General features: G+C 46.3%; 1 protein-coding gene across 1 annotated transcript in view; it reads right to left on the reverse strand.

The window, feature by feature from the left end:
* UBR4 (ubiquitin protein ligase E3 component n-recognin 4) overlaps positions 1 to 17,699 on the reverse strand; it is a 69,523-nt gene that overhangs the window by 31,915 nt on the left and 19,909 nt on the right. Inside the window, exons 34-60 of the mRNA XM_026053661.1 lie at positions 17,616 to 17,679; positions 17,229 to 17,420; positions 16,451 to 16,521; positions 16,169 to 16,316; positions 15,376 to 15,603; positions 14,938 to 15,108; positions 14,652 to 14,834; positions 14,197 to 14,355; positions 13,495 to 13,647; positions 13,000 to 13,227; positions 11,966 to 12,123; positions 11,125 to 11,296; positions 10,564 to 10,765; positions 10,113 to 10,276; positions 9,411 to 9,627; positions 8,815 to 9,031; positions 7,514 to 7,546; positions 6,260 to 6,323; positions 5,641 to 5,775; positions 4,796 to 4,970; positions 4,104 to 4,241; positions 3,588 to 3,709; positions 3,140 to 3,251; positions 2,274 to 2,404; positions 1,961 to 2,138; positions 1,658 to 1,762; positions 616 to 753 (exon numbers count right to left, since the gene is read on the reverse strand). Of these exons, the coding sequence (XP_025909446.1) occupies positions 616 to 753; positions 1,658 to 1,762; positions 1,961 to 2,138; positions 2,274 to 2,404; positions 3,140 to 3,251; positions 3,588 to 3,709; positions 4,104 to 4,241; positions 4,796 to 4,970; positions 5,641 to 5,775; positions 6,260 to 6,323; positions 7,514 to 7,546; positions 8,815 to 9,031; positions 9,411 to 9,627; positions 10,113 to 10,276; positions 10,564 to 10,765; positions 11,125 to 11,296; positions 11,966 to 12,123; positions 13,000 to 13,227; positions 13,495 to 13,647; positions 14,197 to 14,355; positions 14,652 to 14,834; positions 14,938 to 15,108; positions 15,376 to 15,603; positions 16,169 to 16,316; positions 16,451 to 16,521; positions 17,229 to 17,420; positions 17,616 to 17,679 (4,058 nt within the window). The remainder of the gene's footprint in view (positions 1 to 615; positions 754 to 1,657; positions 1,763 to 1,960; positions 2,139 to 2,273; positions 2,405 to 3,139; positions 3,252 to 3,587; positions 3,710 to 4,103; positions 4,242 to 4,795; positions 4,971 to 5,640; positions 5,776 to 6,259; positions 6,324 to 7,513; positions 7,547 to 8,814; positions 9,032 to 9,410; positions 9,628 to 10,112; positions 10,277 to 10,563; positions 10,766 to 11,124; positions 11,297 to 11,965; positions 12,124 to 12,999; positions 13,228 to 13,494; positions 13,648 to 14,196; positions 14,356 to 14,651; positions 14,835 to 14,937; positions 15,109 to 15,375; positions 15,604 to 16,168; positions 16,317 to 16,450; positions 16,522 to 17,228; positions 17,421 to 17,615; positions 17,680 to 17,699) is intronic.

Raw genomic sequence — 17,699 nt, forward strand, 5'->3', positions numbered from 1 at the left:
AGAGGGAGAGGGAGAGGGAGAGGGAGAGGGAGAGGGAGAGGGAGAGAAAAAGCAAAAAGACATTATTAGAAAAATGGAACATATGCAACCCATATAACCCATATGCTGGAGTCACCATAACGCCAGCAATGGCAACCCACAAAGTTGAACTATCCTTTCAAAAGTATGGCCATAAGGAGACGGGGTCTGTGGTTATCTTCAGCCTTAAAACCTCAGGTGTCACTTGCACAGATACTGCTTAACACCACTAGCAATGTCCTCTTCGCCACCCTCATCTTTATGGCCCAAACTGAACCGGTTCCACAGCAATAATTACAAACGTAGAGCTGAAAGAGGTATACTGATTGCAATACAGACATATTTTTTTTGCAGAAGTCTGTGATCCACTTGGATGCAGCCCTGTGCCACATGCTCTGGGTGACCCTGCATGTGCAGGGGGTTGGACTAGAAGACCTCTGGAGGTCCTTCCAACCTTAACCATTCTATGATTACTGATGACCTTTAAATTCTATCCCATCAAAAGGCATGCAGCAAGCTAGGGAATTCTTTCCATCTTGCATCCTCTCCTTGCCACGCCGCAAAGCTGTGGTGTGACGCGCAGCAAGAGGTGCTCACCGCTGTGCTCGCCAGCCACCGAGTCCACGGCGCTGCCGCCGCTCTCGGAGCCCACGCTGCCGCCGTGCTCGGCCGGCGACGTGCGGAGGGTCGAGCCATCAGTCGCAGCTGTGCTGCCTTCGTCGTCGGACGCTGGAGCTAGAAGGATAACGAGAGCTGTTACAAGTAAAAACAGCGTCTTGGTGCGGCTCCAAAAGCAGCAGGCACTGAGAAAGGAAAGCCATAAGGATTCATCTTTGGTTTCTCGGGCAATTTTCAATTAAGAATCATAAAAGAATTTGGAGGTGTCATTAGTACATTCATGCCTGCTAAAAGCAGGGAAGGGGGGTCTTTGGAGAAGGAAGCCTTCTCATCAAATAGATAGTTATATGCTTGACACAAAGCCAACAGTAATAATTGATTCTTCAAAACCTTATTTATCAGAAAATTTTAATTCAGCATTTAGAAATCACAGATGAAACTTGCTAAAGAGAACTGAGTAACAATCATAAAAACAAGTGAAAAGCACATGCTGTTAGCTACTGATACCAGCAGATGCTAACACATGCAAGTGCAGGCAGCACACAACATTCTGCCTGCACAGAAACAATTTCCTAAGTGTTTGCCCTGGGCCTGGGAAAACACCAAGGAAGTTAAGAGCATAACGTTGTATTTATTTATTTTTAGATCTTCCTGCATTTTAATTATTAGGTCTTCCTAATATTAAATAAAGAGGTAGCACATTGCCAAAACTGGCATCCAGATCAACTTCAATCCTATCCACATGCAAGATCAAAAATTCACCCCCAGACACTTTTCCTTAATTAGGGCCGTTACAGCCACCTAAGCACAAGAAAAGCAAAAACAGCCTTTAAGCTGCAAATATCTAGTGGTATGGCTCATTTCACAGCAATGAGCAAAACAGCAGCCTGCTGAAGCGCTCTTTTGCAAAAGCATTTTGAAAAAAATTAAGCACTGCAGAAGACAGCAGAGCACAAGCAGGATAGTTGTATATTTTTTTATATGAGTTTAAAATGTTTGATTCTTTGCAGTGAACAGTTACCTGATGCTGTAGTATCAGAGAGCGTCCCAGCATCAAGAGAAGAAGAGCTGGGTGCTTGGCCAGACAGTCCTAAGCTCTGAAGTCCAAGGGCACTACTGCTGCTCCCTGCAAGAGAGGAACAAATGAACATGAGGGTAAAAAAAGCTTTCAAGAAGAGAGAGCTCATTGGCCTTCCAGGACGTTTTTAAGTTCTATTAACTCTGCTTTGTTAGCGGTCACATCAATAGTTTCTGCTCCATTTCCTTCTCAATATCCTGATATCCTGCTTGTCTTTTTGACTACCAATAACACACACAATCCCACCTTGCTGATCTTGTTGCAGGCTCAAGGCAATAGCCAATTCCACCATCGTTTCATCATCTGCATCTGGAGGAATGTCCAGCATTGGCGGGAAACCCTCTGCTCCAGCCAGAAGAGCCTCCAGGGGGGAAGGGTTCCCATTATTCACATTTTCAGAAGTCTCCAGCACCATTGATTCGGACTGGGGAGAAGGAACACAGTGAGAGCTGCTGTCAAACTAGCTAACGGAGCTCTACAGGTTGATCCATCATAACTAAATTAAATCCACGCAAATAACAGACTTGAAAAGCTCCAAAGAGGAGTGCTCCAGACTTACCACCATCTCAAAGTCCCCGTGATCAACCTCGCTTTGCTCCTGGCTCTCCTGTCGGATATGCTCGCCATTTGCGATTCCAGAGCTCTGCAGCTTGTCTTCTGCATCATCGTCATCATCATCATCTTTATCTCCTGAAATTATGGAAGATAAAGGTCACAAACACACTCTTTCCCCAGGTCAAGAACAAGGTCACTGATATCATGAGCATCAACAGTGTGCCAGCTCTATAACAATGGGTTTCAACGCTGCACCTCAGTATTAGGTTTTTAATCCCACTTCTACCTGTTGCAGGAATCGGAAGCATTTGTGAGGCTGAAACTTTAATACCTTCAAGCCTGCAAGTCTCCCTAAGAGTATGGGATAAGCTGGATGGAAAAAAACTAAGCTGTCCTGCATTTACCCACAGTCTTTAACAGCTTCTGTGACAACTACAATTCACATAAATGCTAAAAAAACAACTCTGGGTGGAAATCTGATGCACTAATTTCAGTTTGCACACATTTTCAATACTGGTTTCTAAGGACTTGAAAATACAAACAAAAATACTACAGTTGTCTGAACTACTATATCCCTAGGGCAAAGAGCCAGATGTCCCTACCACTGAAACAGGTCTATCTTAGATCTTGAATTTGAAACTTGTAGTATCAAGGGAGGGCCGAATGTTGAAAGAATATAGACTTAGGGGACAAAAGAGAAGAAAGAAAAAACAAGACTGCAGAAAGACAGTTTTTGTTCCATTTAAAGGACAAATATATAGTTATATATATTATAGTTAAAAAAATGAGCCCCTTATTGCTTTATGTGATGACCTACCAAGAAGGCAGGTCATGCTTGTTTAAAGATAAAGACAAAGGGATCTTGCATACCCATGGGAGTATTGCTCCGAGGGGAAGATGGCAAAGTCACATGTCTCCGCTTGTTCCTCGGTCTCAGCACTCTGATCAAAGCTTGCTTGCAAGAAAAGCTCACTGCAGGATCCTACGGGATTAACAGTTAATTGGTAAACTTTGAGTTTTTACTGCTCCTTTGCTGTACATGGAAACGCAACTAAAGATACACTTCTGATTCTCTGCTGGTCGCAAGGCATGGAAGGTGCAAGTCACCTCCTGAATTCTAAACGTTGCATTTCCACCAGCTTTACTTCTCTTTCCACATGCAGTGCACGACACACATTACTAAAGTACAGGGAGAGAGAATTTTCTCATTTGTTTGCTTGTCTCCCAGTTGTGTGTTTCATTTCACATGACTTTCTGCTTAACTGTCTCCACGTTACCAACGCTACAGGACAACATAGAGCAGAGCGAGGTTACGTACAGGGCAAAGTAACATCTGCATGTAGATCTTGGATGCTGTGTGGATACAGTCCAGTTCACAAGTGCAGTATCCGTGAATAATGTCCACCAAAGCATTGACTGTGGCCTCAACGTGAGTCAGACCTGAAGAGGGAGGAAAACAGAACTGTGATCGTCTACCTGGAACGACACTCCTGGAAGCGTCTTCTGGTTCCAGTTCAAAGTGAGTTAATCCTACAGTCGTGCTAGTCTAACGTAAGGAACACTAACAGTGCACATGCCACATGCCAGAGCTGCTGAATATCCTCTGACACCAAAATGACCATCCACACTATCAAATACAAAGAAACCATCAGTCCCCTAATGTTTAACAAAAGCCCTAGAGCAGAATGTGCAGATGTACTTAGAATGCATACATGGCATGATTAAGATTTTAAGTCGAATTTGGAACCAGTCACTTATTCATTTATTTACAAGCTTAAAGTAGGTTTCTGCAAAATACACAAGCCTGACTAGAGCAAATGAACAGCTGGCGCACCTGGCAAGCAGGCAGGAGCAAGAAAGGCATTTTTGGGTTTTGACGCGTGCAGTTTCCAGAAGTGGTTGACCAGCTGGGTAATAAACGTGCACCCTTCTCCTTCAGCATGTTTCTGGGCCTCTTGTCCTTCTTCACTCTCTGTACAGATCAAAGAAGAGCTGTCAAATTTGCACAGGCAAAAGCTTCAATCAGCAGAGTAACACTAAGTTTATTTGAAACGGCTTTTGTTGGAGGCTCTGATATCCTCATTACAAGGACCATTTCATACCAAACATGTCAAGTCCTGTTTATACTTTAAAAACTGGGATTGCTCAAGAGAGAGACATGTATTATAAGCAGTCCTCTGCATCTTCTGCCAAAGCGTATTTGTGGGAACCTTTATTTCCTTACAGCAGCAATTGATCCCTTTTAATATCTTTGCTCTGAATCCATGCTAAGGATGCTGCTTTCCTGCCTTATTGCCTGAACTGTGGCATTTGTTAGATTTAAATAGTGTAAATTCTACAGAGATTGTGGAACAGTAGCCCTTTAGAGAAGAAAGGTGAAAGGATCTGTGAATGTTCACAGTGTCTTCGCTAATTTAAAGCTCTCCAGAACAAAGTATTTCTGATCACTGCAATGCTGAACCAGACACCACACGACAAGCTCAGTTATCACACGAGAAAACTGAATAAAAACCCAGACTCATCTACCTGATTCCAACGGTGGCAGTTTTGACTCCGTGTAATGAACGAGATTGTTGGGTCTCATGATAGCAATGGATCGAGCAGTGATGACCAACCTCTGGAACACTTCAGGATCAAGATCCTTCCCTTCTTTGGTTGAGGAACTCAAGTACTGAATGGCTTTACTGAGCAATGCTTGATCCTATAAAGAAAAAGACACCGTAGGCAAAGGAACAAAAGAGGTGGCAGCATCAAAACAACTGAAATATGGGGAAACATCATGGGGAAATTTGGCACTCCCTGCATTAACTCTTGCTCAGTGTCATTCAAGAAGGACAACTGATATTAAAAAGACAATTAACAACAGGAAAGAGTCTGGCCAAATTACTGATTTGCATCATTTTTTTTCTCCACAGACTTAGATATGAATGGAAAGGACTGTGTATAAATGCGGTCTTTGCTTGCCAACTGGCAAGCAAACAACTTGCAACAAGAATCTACATATTCATCTAAAATTATGTTAGTGCGCAGACTAGTCATTATTTACCCTTGCATTTTCCTACCACGCTAAATGAGATGCCTGCAGAAATGGGAAGCAGACCCATGGGAAACATCTGGCAGACAAACCTCACGTGCTTAAATATAATGATTTCTCTAAAATAATCAATATCACTCCCCACCAAAGTCTCCCAAAAGTATTTTAGGTTGTGCAGTTCTAATGAAACGCTGCCAGAAGGGCAGGCAGCAACACCTGAAGGAAATGTACCCAGCAGGAATAAACCTGCACGGATGCAGCTCTTCCCAGGGGTGTGCTGCAGCTCAGCCATAAGCTGACGAGTGACAGGGACGGCCGGCTCCTCCCTGCGCGTTACCTTGTGGTTATGGTACGCCGAGCGGCTGGTGTGCAAGCTGGCCAAGAGGCTCTTCGTTTGCTGCTGGACACTGGAAGGAGCCGGCATGGACAGCAGCATGGTGGCCAGCTCCTGAGCTGCCGCCTTATTCTTCTCCTGCTCCCCAAACAGACAAAAAACATATTCCTGAGTACATTTACCATGAAGGCAACACAAAATAATCTGATTTCCCAATGAACCTGAGGCTCCCCCCTTCACTTTGCTCATCCTCACTGAGGATGCAGGTTTCTACCTCCATTCAGCCTAGTTTTGATATCCCGACTCAATTTATTAGTTGACATTTAAAGGATATTTCATACACACAAGTGCTTCTGAGATCTGTGGGCTGCCACCCTGCTGCTTTTGCAAATGAGGTCACTCTACAGCGCGCACACACACACACAAACCAGCAATAAATGCAAATGCCAACTGTCATCTGAAAGTAGTTTCAAGTGCTTTTCGCTAAGTCAACTTTCGGATCAGGGCTGGGAGCGAAGCGGATGCGGCTCTCTGGCGGTATCAGGCCCCCGGGGCTGCAGGAGGTGCTGCTGATCTTGCCCCTCCTCGCAAAGCTCAAGCCCCTATTCACAAAGTTACTTGCCTTCTCGTTGACTGGTCCCACAGCAAAGCAGCTTTCGAGCGCTTCTAAAGAACTCACTACTAGCCTGGAGGGAGAAAGAAAAGCAGCCTTGAGTACAGCAGCCCCTCTCCCTCCTTAGCACTTTGCTTTATGCAGGCTACAGTCGTGAGTAGCTCAGAGACAGCTAACGAATGCCAAGTACAAAATCAAAGCATGATAAAACCTGCCACAGGCACCATGCATATCATTTCATTGTGTTACAGACCAGAGTTAAACCTGGCTCACGCTCACAGACAAACTTAGGACTGCTTTAATAATCCACAGCTGAAAGACAGGGGCTTTTCTCTACCAAAGAGGATAAAACATTTCCTTACGCAGCCTGCAGCAGGGATAACTTGGATTGTCTTGACAGTACCAATTCACCATGGCCCACAGACGTACATATGACTGCAGATCAAGGCTTGGCATGACACATGGGAAAAAGCGGAACCGACTTCTCCAAGGGAGCGAGATTCCACCCGCTCCCTATTTCCACACAGGTTGCTCTTTCCAATTTGGAGTTTGAGCCCAAAAGATTTGGGAGGAAAATTCGCTCTGAGCACCCAGTATGACCCAAGCAAGGGATGCTGAAGTGCAACGGGCCTGAGCTGGGGAGCTCGGGGCAGCGGGTTGAGGCAGGTTAGTAAAACACTCGCCCCGAGGGAAACCTTATGTATAGAGAGGGAAACCTTACGTATAGGAAGGGAAACCTTATTTACAGCTTGCAGCCCAACCGCCCTCAGGGTACAGCTCCCTGAACCACCGTCAGACAAACCAAAACAGAGAGCACGGATAACGGGAGGGAACCACGAGGACGGAGCAGATGCTACGGAGCACAGGGAGCACCGGGAGGCGGCAGATTCTCTGCTGTGGGGGTGATAAGTGGCAGGACGGTCCCCTACTCTCAGCCACTCTCCACAGAGCTGGTAGGGGAATGTAAGGGGGAGAAGGAGACACGAGCAGGGACGAAAGCCAGAAGAGTCTGTCCAACCAACAGTGGATCCAATGCTGGATCCAGCCAAAAGCAGTAAATTTGCCTCCTCTTTACATTGTGCTAAATCATCTGCCATGCAATGACCAGAATGTAAAGCAGCAAATGGCACTTGAATGAATAAATAAACGAAACAAAACAAACAAACAAAGAAAACCCCATAAAACAGTCAACAGAAGCCACAGCATGTGTTCAGGCTCTCTGACACACACTCACTCGTGCAGAGAAAAGGATGGCATACTGACCGGTCCAAGGTGGTTAGGGACTCGGTGTCTGAACTTTGGGGGAGCAAAGAAAAAGGAAAAAAAATATATATATGTGTGTAAAGCTCACAGAAACACTCCCTAGAACACAGTCTAAGCAAAAGGCAAATTAAATGGGGGAAATAATGAAGCTGGCAGAGCAATATGTACAGTAAATCTAAGCATGACTCCTTCTACCTAATAGCAAAAGAAAATTAAAGGATCTCCAGAGCACCTAGCAGAGAAGCCAAGCGCACGGCTTAATGCAGCACTCGAGTTGCAAGGTGCAGACACCCAAGTTCTGAGGGGAAAGCTGCCTCTTGCCTGCCGTTAGCTGCTGCTACTCAGGAGGCCCATTATAAGGTAAAGACGTTTTGTAACACTTAGAGAGAAATCACCATTTTGGGGGGTTCTGGGTTTTGAGAAAACAACCTCACTGCTCTGAACCGCCCCCCACCACAAAGCATGTCTGTGCACAGAGAGACACCTTGTGGAGATGCCGCAGCAGAGGAGGGAAGCGCAGCTAGCTCCAGGAAAAAAATTCCATGCACTATTATGTAACATAATCACAGGACACCAACGGATGCTGAAAGCCTTCACCTGGATGCAACTGCCCCTTTAGGTATGGCGCTGACTAGGACAAAAATCATTTGTCCTTCAAGTCATTTCAGTCACTTACTCCACTTGAGTCAAGCTGCGTACACCTTAAAACGCTTCTTTCTCAGCAGTGCTGGTTCCTCTCGGACCATTTTCCCTCCTGTTCCTGCCTGCTTGCAGTTTTCCCCCCATCCCTACAGACCAAATAGGCTCCCGGAAAGAAAATAGGATGGATGGAAAAGTTCTCTTGTTTCTGATACACAGCCCCATAAAGTCCTGCCTATAAGATAAGCTGTTGGGAACCGCTCCTCTAGGACAAGGTCCAAGGACATCACATCTCCCTCAAAACTGACCTCAGGTTCAGAGGGCCCAACCTTTGTTGGGGACTGGAAAAGGGGCTACCTCGAAAGGAGGAAATGGGCCGAGGCAGGAGCTATCTCCTCCAGCTCATCAAGACAGCCAGAACAACTGAACTCAGCCGCATGAAGCATGAGCACAGAACGGCCCTCTGCTCCTCCACTCCACCAGACACTTCAAGAGTTAAGTGGGACACCCTCTTGGGAAGAACATCACTAACTCTGCAGATGTTTTGTAGCAAAGAGAAGGCTTCGCTAACCCTGTATGTCCTCCCAGTTAAGGGATCACAAGCGTATCTAGAGCAACTTGTCAGTTTTCAAAGGCAAATAAAAGCAAGGCTAGAGAGATACCTCTCCAGAACGGTTCCGCTGGCAGCAGCGGGTGCAGTTGTCTCTGTGTCTCCAGTGCCATTCCCTTGGTTCAGGTTTGAGGGACAAACGTTGCTCACGGAAGCAGATGGAAAATCCTCAGGGGGCTCGTCGGGCCACCCGAACTGCTCTTTGGTTTTGCCATAAATCTTTATGGAATCGATCATGGTGACTCCAGCAGGATCCACAGAAGCCCCAACTGCAGCAACAAGAGAGGTTTCTTAGACATTCACAAAATACTTGCTCCTGAATATCAACGAGAACAACTTCTTCAGGTCAGGATAACAGTTACACCCTCGTAAACATCCACTCAGAGCTTCACCTCTTTACAGAGTCGCTTTCCTTCTGTGTTACCTCAACACAAAATTCTCCAGTTGAACTGAAATGCTGCACATTTGTTCTCTATAACAAATAAATGGCCCTCAAGAAACACTGCACGGGCAGGACCTGCACCTCAACCCTTCTCTGTGGTCAGATGAAGGAGCTTGTGGAAATCCACTCTAGTGCGACATCAAGCCCAATGGCTTCAACAAGGCCATCCAAGAGGGGGTCGAGGCAAGCAACCCACAGAGACTTACTGAAGACAGTGAGCTTCTTGTCAGCCTGCAGGGCTTCCTCGCGAGTGAACGGGAAATCAAACCAGCGAGCCCTCGTCAAGTTGAGCTGCATGGTGCGCCCAAATATCTCCAGGTAGGAGGGCGCTCGCTCTATGGCCTGCGTGCCAATCTGGATCCGCATGCCTGTCATCACCATCGTGCTGTTGTTGTTGGTCACTTCGACGGTGAAACCCCCAGGCTGCGGGAGACGAAGCACAGCTCACACAGGGCAAGGCAAAAAACACTGCGAGGCACAAACTTATATGACAGCATCTCCCTGCAAGGCTATTTTGCACCATGGCACGGAGAATTAAAATACCCGCTCTATGGTGCTATTTTTAGAAGGAAACGCCTGGTTGTTGGAGGTCCTGCGCGTGAAAGCAGACACACTGTTTGCTCTATAGAGCCTCCCCATAGTAGAGGATTAATCCTTGAAAGCAGAAGCCCGGCTGTGATTTGCATGCTGAGCTGACTGCTCAGATGTCTGTGTTTGAGCATACAATGGAAATCTGTACCTAGGTGCCTCCTGTGTTTATTTAACAGCATTACTGCTTTTGCACAGGACTGTGCAAAAAAACAATTCTGTTTGTAAAACAATGCAGCCTTCTGAGCAAAGACACACCCTCAACCTTGCCAGTAATGTCACCCAGCAGCCTAAGAGGGTCCCCAAGCCATCTCACTTACCTTGGTGTTGGCCACATACATGCCCGTGGAATTGAGCCGGTGCTTTATCTGCTGAGCATTGTAAACCTGCAGCAGGTCGTTGCCCCCAAACTCCACGTCCGTGAGCTGCTGGTTGTGCTCAAAGAAGTCAATAGGGAAGTTTACTTGACTGGATGTACGAGTTGCTAAAAGAAAAGAGAGAGACAATCTCTTTACAAGCAATATTAAAAGGTGAAGCTAAGGTACAAAAGCTGTAGATTGAGCTCACTTCCTTTGGAAATGCCCATGGCTGCCAGTTATTTATTTATTATATATGCCTATAAACACGTTCCACCATGACTGTCGGTCCTGAGGCTACCTAGCAATTGTCAGAAGGGCAGGTGTGAAGTTTCTAGAGGACGAAGAGCAATTTTCACACCTGGATTTGCCACTAGCACCCTGACCAAGACACACACGAGAAGAAAGGCCTTACTAATGGCAGCTGCCTTGCGCTTGCGGACGGGCTTCATGATGCTGATGACACTGCTGGGCTGGAGCGAGGGCTGGAGCCAGTAGGAAGTGTTTTCCACGTTGGCCATGTAGATGCGCAGACTGCCGTCCTCGCACAGCAGGATCATCGTAGTCCTCTGCTGCTCGTTGCAGGCTGTGTGCCGGATAGCCACCATGTCCTGAATCTGGAAAGGGAGCCCATGGAAGTCAAGGGAAGGACCTGGCAACACCTTGCAGCCATAAACTCTTTCCTTGAAAGAGGTCACAAACATTAAGGCTGAGAAGCTTGACGATGATAATAACTAGAGCAAAATGGAACTGTTTGGAGGCAAGAGGTAAAAATACATTTTGAATGCTTTAATAATATGGATAGTCAAACAGATTGCAAAACAAAACAGCTGTTCCCAACAGCAGGTAAAAGCCGTCACAAGTGGGCATCTTCTTGAGGGCACCATGACAAGAGCTTGCATTAAGAAAAACGAACTGCAAAGAAATCCAAGAGCGCACATCTGAAGGGCCCAAAATGCTGGGAGCCACGACTGACCTTCGCTTTGGCTGGCAACGTCTTGATCTCCTGGATGAGGAAGGTATCCGGCTTGACCATCACCACGAGCGGGACGCCCGTGGTCTGCTGGACGCAGCACACCAGCCCGGGGTGGTTCATCACCTCGGACCACTGGCACAGTGCCGGGGAAGTCTTGCTGCCACCGTTTGAACTGCAAGACACCAAGGGGGAACCTCCGTGATTCTGCTCCTTGAAACAAAAAGCTGCAAAAGAGATTAGACCAAACCCGACCAGGAGCAAGGGAGTTCCCGGAACCTGACACTTTTACTAATATTGAAGACAGCAGCTTTGTCTTAAGCTAGCGAGACTGCAGTAGGCTGTCAGTGGCCTAAGCAGCCAACTCTGGTTTTCAGAGCAGATGACAGAAGAGCTTTTTTCTTGACATTTTTGTAGCATAAGAGATAGGTCCCCGCTCAGGGAAGGCTGAAGATGAGCCTTAATATGCACAAGGTCCACTGCAGTTCTGGTGCCGCAAGGAAACAAAGGCTTCCTGATCTGCATCCCCCATGCGGGCGGCTAATCCCATCAGTTCCAGCTGCTGCACCAGCAGCAGCTCCGCACGGAGCAGCAAGGCTGCTCTGAAGCCACCTCTCTGCTGTGAGATCCCAGAGAGCAGAAGAAATGCATTCATGCCCCGCTGCCCACACAGCCAGCCTTGGTTTCAAACCGTTTTGAAATTAGGGCAGAAACGGCAGAGAACAACATGAGATCATCGTCTGAAAACAGGAATTTCACACAATAACTCAGCTCCTCGTGGCCAGAGCTTGCGAGGAATAATTTGTATGAAATGAACTGGGGGAGCCTTCCAGGTGAGTCTCACCTCTTTATGTTGATGGGGAACAGCCGCTGCACCTCCAGACTGGCTCGGCTGACGGTGGCTGCAAAGGACTTGCCTTGGCAGTAACTGAAGAACAACATCTGCAGGACATGGGAGTAATACACGGACACGCCTCCTCCTGCCACCTGGCCATTGCTGTCCTGCAGGATCAGGGAAAGGCAAGGGCATTAAGCACACATCTTGCAAAAAGCTCCCGAGCAGGCGGGCATTTCAATTCCTCAGCTGACAGAATTATTTCCAAAGCCTCTTCCCCACTCCCCAGCTCCCCCCGCCACCCTAAACCCAGCCCTAAATGACAATTTTCTAAGCCGAGTGCCTTGGTGAACTTGTCCATCAGACACTTCAAAGGCTCTGCAGCAGGATCCTGCGCGTCCCCGCGGGCTGCGGGAAGCGTGCTCAGCCGCGGTGCCCGCACGCTCAAACGGCGCCCGACAATCCCACACGGAGCCCTCCCCACGTTCTCGGCTCATAAAAGAGCTTTCCTGCAGGCCCTCTCATCTATCTCCCTGTTTTGGAGCCTTCTGAAGGAAAAGCACCGTGTAAAACGTGGGCAGATTTCAAAAGGCCCCTGCACGCCTCGTGTGCACCAAGAGCAGTGCAGAGCTGCTGCCCAGTTGAAAGAGCAGCTCCCAGCATCGCTGCAGCCTCGGCTGATAACCTCATCCCTTCTGCTTGCTGCCCCTCTGGAGCGCCTCGCGTGGCAGAGAGCCCCGCTCTGAAACCATCTCCCTGCTGCGAGACCCTGCTGGGTGGAACTTCAGACCCAAGCATGGAAAACACGATCCGTTTTCTAGATGAAAGGATCAAGGGGTTTAATTTTCACCCCCACCCCCTTTCCCTGCAAGGATATTTTCTCTCTTTAGAGGAACAGCAACCAAGCTGATCTAGACTAGAAAAAAAAAAAAAAAAAAAAGAAGGGGGGAAAAAAAGAGAAAATTTCTGCTTTCGACTCTCAGATGTATATGAAAGAGAAAATCACTGCAGCTCCTATCATAAGGAAGGGAAATCACCATTACCTTGAGGTCTTCATGGTTCACTTCAAGCACGTTGGTGACGTAGAAGGGGCCGTGCTGGGCACTGCTCGCTTCCTCCATGAGCTGGGTGTATATGTACCCAGCAGAGGACATGATCACTATGATGTTCTTCCCCTCTTCGTTGAAGAGAAATGTGACATCCCTGATTTTGGAGCTTGGCAGCAGGAAATAGAATGTTGGGCTCAAGGCATCTACAGAAAGATCATAAATCTGTGGAGAGAAGCAGGAAAAGTTAAGTGTTAAAAGCAAGAGAACTGCCCTTTTTGATGATGCAAGGAGACACAGGCTGAGACAAGGAAATGTCTACTAGATGTTACGAAAAATTTCTTTAAAAATGCAGTACATTTGTAATATATTTCAAATTCATTTCTAAGAACACTGTAATATTCTCCCACAGGCAACTCAGCGTCGAGACCCAGGCTCTGATGTTTGAAACAAGACAACGAAGTATCACCGATGGCTTAGGGCTAACTGTACCTTCACAAAGTCTGCAGTGACAATAGCAAGCTCCGTTTGAGATCCTGGCAGCCACACAGCTTTAATGATGAAATTTCCAGTGGCCAGTTGGGGGTGAAGCACCAAGTGATCAGAGACCGACCCAGAGCTGCTGAAGGTTAACACGTGGCAGTCCTAGAGCAACGAAAAGCACGAGTCAAATAGCAGAAACATTTTCTAAGCCAAGAGGAGAGAGAAAAGGCAGCATTCCCATGAGCTCCAGTGATCCATGCAGGAGGAATCTAGACTCCTACCTTCCTACACACTACGTTAGATACGTCCAAGCCCAACTGTTTCTCAGCTGAAGAACAGACTACACAAACTGAACTGTAAAGGATGAATCTGAGTTTTAGAGAATATACAGAAGTGTCCTGGCTGCCAAACACCAGAGTTGTTGCAGACTAGTTCTAATACATTTTAAGTTTCACACAGCTAAATCTCAACTCCCTGCTTAACGTAAAATTGGGCTACACAGAAGAAATACTTTAAGTGGGGCAGTGTCCAATTTATCCAATTATTCATACATAAAGTAAATGAAGTAGTGCCTAATGAAAGTGATTTTGCAGCTAAAATTAGTGACGGATCTTGGGAGCTTTTAATTCTCAACTCCTCAGAGCAAAGCCAGACATTCTGGCTGGAGATGATAGCTCCAACTGCCTAGAAAAAGGCTCATCACATGCTTACTTTTAGTCCACACACGGCCAGGTAGTCTTCCTTGCAGGGGTTTCCAGTCAGGCTCAGGACAGTAAATGGAACTGGGGCAGATGCCAGGCGAGTAAGGGTCAATTTTCTTTTGCTGGAGTCTGCTTGTTTCAGCAATGCAGAAAGCTGGAGGACTGTAATCTACAAAATGAATCAAACTTAAGTTATCCAACTTCAACATCGGGGTGAGGGGAAATCACACTGCAACTTCCATTCTATGGTTATATTCCCCCCGTCGTCGGGTTTTCACTGAATGCTGCAAGAACACTTTCTCTGAAGAGCTTTTCCTCAGTTCTCTAACACTTTACAGAAGACCCACAATGACAACAGGGAGCCCGAATCATCATCATCATTGTCGTTTAGTGTTTTAAGGCTTTCATTCTTTACAACCCAACCTCCTCCGCAGAGCTGGAGGCACCCGTCTTCTGAGCACCCACCTTGCCCTTCTCGTGGCTCACAGCCAGGTGCTGGCGCCGGCCGTGCGGGGAGGACAGCACGCACATGGCCACCCGCCGCAGCACGTGGGCGCTGATCAGCTGCCGGATGGTCTGGCCCTGGTCACCGCTGTAGTTCATGCGGACATTCTCAAAAGCACCTTCTTGAGAGCCAAGCGTCGGCACCTGAGTCACGAGCAATAAAGAACACAGAAAAGTTCAAGACTGAAACTGTTCTGCTTGGGTAATCTCTACACTTTGAATATTCTTAACAGCTTTAGTGTCCTACCATTAGCTGATCGGTCATTTCGACTGTCTTGTCCAAAGTGTGCAGCTCGTTGAGAGCTTGCTGCGCACGACTGCTGCTGCCCATGGCTGAAGCTTGCTGGAAGTTGATCTGAATGGCATCCATCAAGAAATTCAGCATCTCCAGCACCAAGGGAGCAAATGAGAAGTTGGCCTACGAGAAACAGACACGGCAAGTCGTCACAAAACAGTCCTGCTGGGAATCTCCACAAGAGCTGCGTTTCAGTTATTCTTCAAAATTTATGATCTCCACTGGCACAATGAAAAGCACACAGAAAAAAATGTTAACTTAGCTTATAACCAACAAAGTGTGCTTAAAATGCAACCCTCACTGAGCTAACCTGCTACTGATAGTACTCGTTACAGAAATCAAAACTAACCCTTACCACAGATGACCTTCCCAGCTAGAAGATAATCATACCTGGGACTGCAGTTCCTCCCGGCAGCCCTCAACGTTTCTGCACAGGCTGCTCTTCTTGGGCTTTTCTTCATCAGAGCCCTTCCCCTCACTGATGGTGACCTTGGCTTTCTCTGCAGGAGACGTGCTTGAATGTCGAATGACGCTCTCGGGCACCCTGGGCTCGCTCTGGAAGGCAGATTCTTTCATGGTGGAGCTCATACCGCTGCTGGGCGTCCTCTTCACCAAAGCCTGAGAGGGAAACAGCAATCCTGAAAACCCTACACGGACTCATTTTTTAACCATTGACAAAATACAGATTGTAATAGCAGTAATAACGTAGTTTTGAAAAGCAAAATGCAGTTCTTGTAGAATGCAATTGCAATGAAGCAAGAACAACCATCCTCTATCCTGCACATCACTCTCCACCCACTCTTAGAAAAGCCATCTCATATTGGACATCAACTTAGTTGCTGCTAGTGGAAAGCATGGGGAGAGCTGGTATCTGACAGCTGGACAGCTTAAGCCATCTTGTTAATTCTGGATACAGTAGGTAGATTCCCATTTGCCATCTGCAGAGAGACTTGTCAATGCATTTATTATTTGGTGAAAAGTCACTAGACAAGCTGTAAATTAGGAGGAGGAGGAGAAGTTCATTCTAAAGCCAGGGCCTTCAAGTTTCAGTACTCTCATGCATTTGTATCGTGACATAAAAGTCCTGCAGAACAAAAAAGTCCTCAGATGTCCTTAAAAAAAAACACATGAAATCACTTTTGGGGGGCCAAACTACTTGAATTTTGACAAAAAGACAGTTTACCAGGCAACTGCCATCCTCCTTGGCTCCACAGTCACAGAAGAACGATCCGTATTTGGCATAAGAAATTTCATGATCCTTGTGACAAACTTTAGCACAAACCGTGCAAACACCAACCCCATCAACCATCTTGCAAGTGTGACAATGATACCTGCACAAAATAAACCATACGAGTTAAAAATTACAGTTTCTCTCTATGAAGTCTACAGATTTCATTTCTCTCCTCTTCAATGGCCAGAAATATCAGGCTGCAATTCTGACCAGGAAGTCTTGAAAGATTCTTACCAATGTTGGTTCATAAATTCCTTCTGAGTGATGGTGAAGGTACAGAGCTTATTGCAAAGAGAATCTTCATCCTACAAGAGAAGAAGGATGTTTTAGTTTGGCATTACAATTGCATGGACACAGTAAAGGTACATGGTACAGAGTGGGTTTCTCTTCTACTGAATGTGAGTTTTAGCACCACCTACACCAAAGGAGGCAGCTGGAATCAAAGCTCGAGAGAGGATGCGGTCTCATTTTACAGTAACTGGAAAGAATGAATCAATATAAAGGAAAAAAAAAAAAAAAAAAAAAAAAAAAAAAAACCAAAAAAAAAAAAAACCACCACATTATTTTCAAGTGACAAATTTTGCAGAATGAGTTAATAACACCTTGCTTTTCACCCAGTAGTGGAAAGCTTACTCAAAGTTGCTCATCAATGTAAAACCTAATAATTGATCATTGATAACAAGTAGATAAAATAACAAAATAATTGATATTGGGTTTGATAAGATTAGATAATATATTAGATAAGTAGGTAAAAACAGACATCTTATTCTGCGTTATTCTTCTTTTCTTGTTTTAAGAAAAATTTTTGCCTTTTCTGGACATTACAAGAGCAAAAGATTCATGCGAGAACAATGGATATTCCCTTCCAAATCTGACAACTGAGGCTCTTCACTCAACCTCACATAAGGAATAGACAAAAATATCTTAATTTATAACCTCAGCCACTCTGTTTGGGAAGCTGCAACAGAAATTCCCATCTCATTTGTTGCATTAATCATTAACTATCACTTACTGAATCTTCAGCTTGAGAGTCTTCCTCCTCCACAGCCAACTCTTCCACCCAGTCTGAATCCACCTCAATAGCTCGTTCTTCCCCATCAACGGAAAGGTGACTTGGTCCTTGGCCACTGCTCTGGCTCAGCGCGTTGGTGACGTCGGCCAGGTAAGAGACAATATGGCACGTGCACTCCAGGATGGTAACGTGCTGTAAGCAAACAGTCAATCAACACTGACACATCACCAGCCCATGAGAGCTAGTAAAAGGCAGGGAACCCTAACGAGCACCTGCACACACAGTCACATCCATTTCAGTTCCCACCACGCAAGCAGAGCAGGCCAGCTGATAAACCTCAGGCACGGGCTGTGTTCCCACAAACTGAGCAACAGACACAAGTCTCACCTTGCCCTGCATGACGTTGGCATTCATTTTTTCTATCACGTTCTTTTGAGACAGGTATTTCTTGCTGCAACAGGAGAGAAAAAA

This window comes from Nothoprocta perdicaria, unplaced genomic scaffold (genome assembly GCF_003342845.1).
Source record: "Nothoprocta perdicaria isolate Ctin4 unplaced genomic scaffold, notPer1 scaffold_117, whole genome shotgun sequence".
NCBI lineage: Eukaryota > Metazoa > Chordata > Aves > Tinamiformes > Tinamidae > Nothoprocta > Nothoprocta perdicaria.